At 42.5% G+C, this 9,539-nt stretch overlaps 1 protein-coding gene across 1 annotated transcript; it reads left to right on the forward strand.

Annotated features, from left to right (window-relative positions):
* The first annotated feature begins 8,088 nt into the window (after window positions 1–8,088).
* On the forward strand, window positions 8,089–8,655 carry LOC138876087 (uncharacterized). Its single transcript, XM_070154981.1, has one exon. It carries the CDS (start codon window positions 8,089–8,091, stop codon window positions 8,653–8,655), a length of 567 nt encoding a protein of 188 aa, XP_070011082.1.
* Window positions 8,656–9,539: the final 884 nt, after the last annotated feature.

Raw genomic sequence — 9,539 nt, forward strand, 5'->3', positions numbered from 1 at the left:
TTCCCCTTTCCCCTTCCCCCTTATTTGGATTTGATTGTCTATTTCTCAAGCATTCATGATTTCATTTATTTCCTGAAACTGACTTGTCTCCTTGTTTTCTTTCTTAACGTCTTTCGATTATTTAAATACTGCATTTATCATTTTAAACGTGCAAATACGTGACAACATGCTATTTATTGTTGCATAAATCATGCTCAACATCATATTCCACTCGTGTGTAATCAATCCTATAGCAACGCTTGATGAGTGTTTGCGCTCTTCCTATATATCACCCTTTTAAATTCGAAAAGGCATATTTGCGGTAAAACTAGTCGATCAGCGGTGCAACAGACGGTTATGTGTCTTTCCCCCTCAAGTTGTCCACTTGAGGGTACCAGTCTAGACCTCTATAAAAACCTTACTCTAATTAACTGTATATGCATCATGGTCAAACCTATCTGGGTTAATATGTTATCCACATAATAACCCTTTAAGACAAGCCTCGTCCAAAAGTCCATCGGGTTTTCCATAATCCCAACGGACGCAACCACGATTGTGTGCATTAATTTTGGAGAATAAGTGCCAATATGCTAATCATTGCTGTATAAATAGTCCAATCTAGAGGGGGGAAGGGCCTAACCATATTTGTTTTGTAGAAAATGAGGCACGAGGTCCCCAGGTTCGGCATGGTTCGTAACATACCACTATTGTTGCTAGATTGGTGGGAGGATCTTCCGTCAAGTGATAAGAATCACGTGAAAAGGGTTTTGGGAAATTTGCCTTCTTTATTGAACCTTCAGCCAAACAACATGTTAATCGAAGCTGCCACAATGTTGTGGGACAAGGAAAGGGTCGTGTTTCGCTTTGGAGACATAGAAATAACCCCTCTCTTGGAAGAAATAGGGGGATTCGCTGGGCTACCTTGGGATAGTCCTAGTTTACTGGCATCGGAAAATCGCACTACTAGGGGGGCTTCTAAAGATGATGGGATTAAAGAAGAATGATGACTTGGAGTGCCTGAAAAACTCTTACATACCCTTCGACTTCCTCTATGAATAATACGGTCACAACAAATCTTACCGTATCTTCGATGATGAATTCTCCATCACCTCCTTGGGTTGGATTCACCACAGGGTTTTTGTATTCATTTCTGTTTCTTGGGTATTTTAGTATTCCCGATCCAAGGGGATAAAATCCATACCAGATTGGCCATTGTAGCCAAAATATTGATGGAGGGGATTGAAGGACAGGCATATACTATTGTCCCAATGATCATAGCAGACATATACCGGTCTTTGAAGCACTGTCAGAAGGGGTACAAATACTTTGAAGGTTGAAATCTGTTGCTACAAGTTTGGTTGTTAGAACATCTCCAAAAAGGTCAATACCGTCAGAAATTTCCACGAAGGCAGTGGAATGATCATATAGCCTTCCATCATCCCAAGAAGATGACCTATATCCCAGACAGGTTTGCTCAATCAGAGGATGTTGTAGGATGGGTGCAGTTTTTCAACAATTTGACCGAGGACCAGGTTCAATGGATGTTTGAGTGGTTCCCTACCGACGAGTTCATCATCAGATCCAGGGATGTTCCACACTTGGTATTGATTGGGTTAAGGGGCATATACCCTTATGCTCCCCTCAGGGTTATGAGACAGGCAGGCAGGAAGCAGGTCATATCGCGAGTTGCTAAAATGAGTCACTTCAAAGCTGATTTTCAAGGTGACGCCATTCCATACAAAAATGAAGCACAACACATATGGCACTTGAAGATTATCGTGGAAAAGGATGCCATCGAGCCGTATCGGTATCACATCGGTCACGTATACTTTTACTCCTCATGGTTGGATGATAACATAGGAGGAATATTCGAGCCAAGGGTTGGTCCAGGAAACAGGGTCATAGACGAAGTTGCCGAAGCACATGTGAAGTACAACAAACTGCACAAAAGGGTTCATCAGTCCGAGGCCAAGCATATGGAGTGCCACAAAACCGACATGGAACTAATCGATGAATGGAGAGAGAGGGTTATTAAATCACGCGAAAGGTTGGAGTATCTGGAGTACAGTCTGATATAACTAGAGGGGATGATGAGGAAAAGAGTCATTGATTGCCAGAACGCCGAGGGAAGCGAAAGAGGATATTTAGCAAGGGCATACTTACTGCTGAACCTACGCAAACTGGGGGATTTGATCGACAAGAGTATCCAACCTAGATTAGGTTTATTTGATTTTTAAATGTAATAAGGCCAAGTGCCATTAGTGACTTATCTTATTTAATGTCTTTTTGGGGTTCGTCTATTTTACATTAATAAAATGAGGCAATTATTGACACTGAAACTCTCCAAATCTAATTGTCGCTAGGCCTACCTCGGGCACAACGAGGCTCCCATACTAGGACGCGAATTTACATTCCCGCAATATGTGTTTAAATACTGCAAACTTTTCAGAATCCTTACTAACTTATTTACCTTTTGTTTTTCTTTATTTTTATTATTATTCCCATCCCCTAAGGTTGGTTTGCACATATTGGCATCATCAGTATATCACACTATATCTAGAGGCCCTCCACTACCACTTCCTCCTCCAAGTAATACAAAAAGCAGAGGGAAAGCTAAGATGGATGACTTAAGTGGTATATGAAAATAAAATGCTGAGAATGTAGAAACTTCAAACGATCGGAGCATTCCAGCCCAGAATGACTTGGTTTTGTGATTGGAACAAAAGATACTGGAGTTACAAGGAGAATTTGAGTAGGTTTGCAACTTAGCAAACCTCTTCGTCACTTTGAACGTCCCAGACGTTAACCAACAAAATGCTCGAAACCCAGCGCTTCCTCATAATACACCAAACTAATGTCCACAAAATCTTCCCGCACCCTATCACTATGCAACTCCACCTCAAAATCCCAATCCTTTACCGGTACCAACTCCTCCACAACACCATCATCAACCAACCCAGTACATATAAACCACTACCTATCATACTCCCATAACATACCACAACCTATTCCGGACCCTTAAAACTCAACCAACGACCACCACTACACACAAATCCCTGGTACTTACCAAAACAAACCCATATACGTGGAAACCATGCCTCACTCCACTCAACCAATCTCCTATATGCCAGAATCCACTGAGAGGGACCTGCTCATCAAGAACATGGCCAAGGAACTCAAGAAATTGACAAGTCAAGTTCAGGATGTTGATGGAGGTAAATGGATAGAAGTTCCGAATTATAAGGTTATTTGCATCCAACCAAACGTGGAACTGTCGGACTCTACAAACCTCCCAAGTTTAAAATGTTTCACAGAATAGGTGATCCCAAGGTTTATTTGAGAACTTACTATGACAAGCTCGTGGGGGTCGGAAAAGATAAAAGGATTCGAATGAAGATTTTCTTGAGAAGTCTTACTAGAGATGCCCTGTCTTGGTACATAAGCCAGAATCCTAAGAAGTGGGCTAATTGGGTAAGCATGACATCAGAATTTATGGATCGATTAAGGTTTAATACAGAAAATGCACCGGATGTCTTCTATATCAAGAACTTAAATAAAAAGCCAACTGAGACTTTCCGTGAGTATGCTACTCGGTGGAGGTCGGAAGCAACCAAGGTCAGACCAGCACTAGAAGAGGAACAGATGAACAAGTTCTTTATCAGGGCACATGACCCACAATATTATGAAAGGCTAATGGTCATTGAGAATCACAAGTTCTCCGACATCATCAAACTCGGAGAAAGGATTGAAGAGGGTATCAAAAGCGGGATGGTGACGAATTTCGAGGCATTACAGGCCACAAACAAAGCATTACAATTAGGGGGCATATCAAAGAAGAAAGAAGTGGGGGAAGTAATGGTGGCCCGAGGCCCAAAATCTCCACTCACATACCAAACACCTCCACACACATACTAAACACCTCCACCTATATACCAGCCCTCATCTCCCAGATATTCTCAACCCACCACCACCTATCACACTTATAACACCCAGCCAACCTACTATCATTCACCTCCAACTCATCCAAATTACCAGAAACCCGACCTAACTTTGATCGCAAACCACCTAGACAATACACCGCTATTGTTGAACCCATCGACTAGCTGTACAAAAGATTGAAGGCTGTTGGTTATGTCACCCCTATTCCTGCTGTGGCAATGGAGAACTCATCTCAGTGGGTCAACCCAAACAAAACATGTGCATATCATTCCGGTATGAAGGGGCACAACATTAACGAGTGCCGAACATTGAAAGATAAGATCTAGACATTGATTCATAACAAGGTATACAGGTGAAGGAAGCTGCACCCAACGTCTACAATAATACTCTCCTAGATCATAGGGGTGATGGGGTACATGTGATAGAGATGGATGAAGAATGGGATTCTGAGGGGTCAATCGGGCTTATTCGGGAAGGTGATGACTTTAAAACCGCAGTTACACTCACTCCTATTGTGGTAATATTATAGTCGTTTGTCGAAGTTGAGGTAATAGCATCGGTTCCATTTGAGGTAGAGGTAGCTCCACCTGCAGCCACACCTATTTCATTTGAGGTAGAAGTGGCCACACCTTTCACAGTGACAGTAGCAACCCACCTCCTTTCAATTCCTACGCCATACCTTGGGATTACGTTGATGAAACTACGCAAAAGGGAAAAGCAAAGATGGAAGAATTTGATGCCGCACAAGGAATGACCAGAACAGGAAGGATCTATACACCCGAACATTTGGGAGGAACGAGCAAGGAGGCTGCTACCAAGCAACCTGTGATTGAAACGGGACCGGATGATCTTTGGAGGAAAGTACAAGCGGGGGAATATTCTGTCGTCGATCATTTAAACAAGACCCTCACCAAGATATCCATCCTGTCACTACTGCAAAATTCAGAGGCGCATAAGAATGCTCTGATGAAGGTGTTAAATAAAGCTTATGTGCCCAACAATATCACCTACTAAGAAATGGCCGACAAGGTAGGGCAAGTGCTGGAGAGTCATAAGATCACCTTCCACGAGGATGAATTACTGCCTGAAGGGTTAAGTCACAACCGGGCACTTCATATCATGGTACAGTTTGAAGACAAATTCATTGCCAGTGTCCTAATAGACGGGGGTTCAAGCCTCAACATTTGTCCATTGACTACTCTGAAAAGATTGGGCAAAGATTTCCACGAGATATAGGCAAGAAGTATGAATGTGAAAGCCTTTGATGGGTCTCAAAGGGCCACGATTGGGGAGATTAATCTTTGCCGACAGATGGGGCCAACATGATTCGATGTTGAATTCCAAATGCTTGACATATCAGCAACATACAATCTTCTGTTGGGTCGACCTTGGATACATGTCGATGGGGTTGTGGCTACCACACTACACCAGGCCGTGAAGTTCGGATGGAACCATCAGGAGGTGATCATTTACGGAGATGGAGGTAACCCCATTTACACTAGTTAAACTATCCCGGTTATCGAGAATAGAAGAAGGCTAGGAGGGGATGCTTATCACCACATTGAACATGTCAATGTAGTTGAGAAAGACAAATGGTGGAGTAACAAAATAGAAAGCATACTAGCATGGTCTGGGTATGAACCCAACAAAGGGCTTGGGAAGATACTCCAGGGCATTACCAAGCCGGTACAATTGAAACGTCACGGCACAACTTTCGGGTTGGGATACTCATACACCTAGTAGGAGTATAATGACTAGTTGCCACCATGACATGGTCCCTATTACCCTCTCGAGCAACCCATGCCATATCTGGGTCAGACTTTTCATCAGGCCGATACAATATGGGGAACTGCAGAGGAAGAAGCTTTAGCTGGGCTGAGGAATTTATTCCTGGACGACAAGACTATGGATTGCAATGCGATAATTGAGGAGGAGGAGGAAGGCCTCACCATTCAGACTATGGAGAAGGGAGCTGTTCTTAGGAATTGGACTGCTACACCATCCCGGGCCCGCTGAGTCCCTGGGTAGCTTGACATTTAGCCTAATTTATTTCTATAGCCATGCTAGGCATTTTAGATATTTTCAGTAATTTTGTTGGACGACGCATTTTGTTTCAAAATAATTACTCAATTAATGGAGACGAACTTGTTTTGGGGTATTTTCAAAATTTAATCAATGCATTGCTATTTATTATTCATTATTATCTTTCACGTTTTCTTTCTACAATGTTATTATTACTTTTTCTGATGAGCCAATGCCTGTGACATGTACTGAGACAATAGAACATAAGGATAGTGACTCAAAAGAAGAGGATGAAATACCTGAGGAAATTGTCAGGGAGGTTGAGAATTTTGAGAATAAACCTAAGTCCAACCTAGACGAGACCGAAGCAATAAATTTGGGAGACACCAAAACCGTCAAGGAGACTCGCGTAAGCATTCACTTATCACCTTCAGAGAAGGAAGAGTACATTCATTTCCTAAGGGAATATGAGGACATCTTTGCATGGTCATATGATGACATGGCCGGTCTAAGCATATCCATAGTGGCTCATAAGTTGCCTACCAATCCAATGTGTCCACCAGTGAAGCAGAAACTCAGAAAATTCAAACCAGACATGAGCCTAAAAATTAAGGAGAAAGTCACTAAGCAAATCAAAGCCAAAGTCCTCAGGGTAGTTGAGTATCCAACCTGGCTAGCCAACATTGTACCAGTTCTGAAGAAAGATGGGAAAGTCAGAGTGTATGTTGACTATCGGGATTTAAACAGAGCAAGTCCCAAGGACGATTTCCCACTACCAAATATACACATCCTGATCGATAATTGCATCAAGCATGAACTCCAATCTTTTGTAGATTGCTTCGCGGGTTATCACCAGATCTGGATGGATGAAGAAGACGAAGAGAAAACAGCCTTCATCACACCGTGGGGAGTGTACTGCTATAAGATGATGCCATTTGGTCTAAAGAATGCTAAGGCTACTTACATAATAGCCATGACAACCATCTTCCATGATATGATAAGGAAATAGAGGTGTACGTTGACGATGTCATCATCAAATCTAAGACAGTCGTGGATCACATAACAGATTTGAGAAAGTTCTTTGACAGGCTAAGGAGGTACAATCTAAAACTGAACCCCGCAAAATGTGCATTCGGGGTTCCCGCAGGAAAGTTGTTGGGATTCATTGTCAGCCGCCGAGGAATCGAATTGGACCCGCCCAAAGTTAAGGCTATCCCAAGAGTTACCACCACCACCAAAGAGAAAAAAAGGACGTGATTAGCTTCCTAGGACGTCTTAACTACATTAGCCTCTTCATAGCACAGTCTATAATTATATGTGAGCACATCTTCAAAATATTGAGGAAAGATGTTGAAACGAGTTGAACTAAAGATTGTCAAAAGGCTTTTGACAAAATCAAGGAATACTTGTCCATACCACCAGTCCTAGTCCCACCAGAACCTGGGAGACCTTTGTTACTCTATCTATCTGTATTAGATGGAGCTTTCGAATGTGTTTTGGGACAACATGACGAGACGGGAAGAAAGGATCAAGCCATATGCTACTTGAGTAAAAGTTCACACCTTATGAGGCACAATATTCTCTACTGGAATGCACTTGCTGCACTTTGACATGAACAGCTCAGAAATTGAGGCATTATTTCTGTGCATATACCACGTACCTCATATCCAGGATGGACCCTCTAAAGTACATCTTTCAGAAGCCCATGCCAACCGAAAAGTTAGCCAAGTGGCAGATACTGTTAAGTGAATTTGATATCGTCTATGTAACTTAGAAGGCAGTCAAAGGACGAGCATTGGCAGACCATCTTGCTAAAAATCCTGTGGGAGGAGAATACGGACCCTTGAAAACATATTTTCCCAATGAAGAAGTATCATTCGTAGGAGAGGACATTGCTGAAGCTTACGACGGTTGGAGAATGTTCTTTGATGGGGCTGCAAACATCAAAGAAGTGGGCATCGGAGTAGTTTTAGTATTAGAAACAGGTCAACAGTACCATGTATTCGCGAAGCTTAGGTTTCCATGCACCAACAACATGGTAGCATACGAGGCTTGCATCATGGGGCTCAATCTGGCCATCGATATGAATATACAAGAGCTATAGGTAATCTGTGATTCGGATCTTCTGGTACATAAGGTTCAAGGAGAATGGGCTATGAAGAACACCAAGATACTACCACACTTGTATCATGTGCAGGAGTTAATGAAGAGATTCACAAAGATAGAATTCGAACATGTGCCAGAATTCAAAATGAGTTCGCAGACGCATTGCTTACCTTATCATCAATGATACAACATCCAGACAAGAATTTCATTGATCCCATCACGATGAAAATCCATAACCAGCCGGCTTACTGTGCTCATGTTGAAGAAGAAACGGATGGAAAACCTTGGTTCCACGAAATCAAAGAATATTTGGGGAGAGGAGAATACCTAGAACAGGCAAACCATATTAAGAAACGCACTCTGCGGAGGCTATCTAATCACTTCTTCCAAAGCAGAGGGACCCTGTATAGAAGAACTCCTGATCTGGGGCTGTTAAGGTATGTTGACGCAAAAGAAGCTTCCAGATTTCTCGAGGAGATATATGCCGGAACTTGTGGACCACATATGAATGGTTTTGTTCTAGCTAAGAAAATACTCAGAGTTGGATATTTTTGGATGACCATGGAAAAGTATTGCATTCGGTACGATCAGAAATGCCACCAGTGCTAGGTACATGCAGACATGATAAAGGTACCACCAAACGAGCTCAATGCAACAAGTTCACCTTGGCCTTTTGTTTCCTGGGGAATGGATGTCATCGATCCGATCGAGCCCACTGCTTCAAATAGGCATAGGTTCATTTTAGTGGCCATTGACTACTTCACAAAATGGGTAGAGGCTGCATCCTACAAAGTTGGAACTAAGAAAGTCATCTCAGATTTTGTTAAGGATCGTATTATTTGCCGATTCGGGGTTCCCGAGTCCATTATCATTGACAATGCCGCCAGCCTTAATAGTGATATGATGAAAGCCATGTGTGAAACCTTCAAAATCAAGCACAAGAACTCTACCACATACATGCCTTAAATGAATGGAGCCGTGGAAGCTGCCAACAAGAACATCAAGAAAATACTAAGGAAGATGGTAGAAAATCACAACAGTGGCACGAGAAGTTACCCTTTTCCCTATTGGGGTACCGCACTACAGTCCGCACATCAACTGGAGCAACCCCCTATTTACAGGTTTATGGACCGAAGCTGTCATTCCAGCCGAGGTAGAAATTCCCTCTTTAAGGATCATACATGAAGCCGAACTCAGTGAATGCAAAATGGATAAGGAGTCGTTATGAGCAACTGACCCTTATAGACGGAAAAAGAATGAACGCAGTATGTCACAGTCAGTTTTATCAGAACAGAATGTCCAAAGCTTTCAACAAAAGGGTCAAACCAAGGCAATTCGCACCAGGACAGTTGGTGTTGAAGAAGATCTTTCCGCATCAAGATGAAGCCAAATGGAAATTCTCGCCCAACTGGCAAGGTCCTTACATGGTTCACCGGGTGCTAACAGGAGGAGCACTCATACTTGTAGAAATGGATGAAGAAGTTTGGCTGAAA

This window comes from Nicotiana sylvestris, chromosome 8 (genome assembly GCF_000393655.2).
Source record: "Nicotiana sylvestris chromosome 8, ASM39365v2, whole genome shotgun sequence".
In the NCBI taxonomy this organism is placed as follows: domain Eukaryota; kingdom Viridiplantae; phylum Streptophyta; class Magnoliopsida; order Solanales; family Solanaceae; genus Nicotiana; species Nicotiana sylvestris.

Coding starts and splice junctions, on each gene's coding strand:
- LOC138876087 (XM_070154981.1), top strand. CDS start 8,089: ATGGGCTATGAAGAACACCAAGATACTACCACACTTGTATCATGTGCA.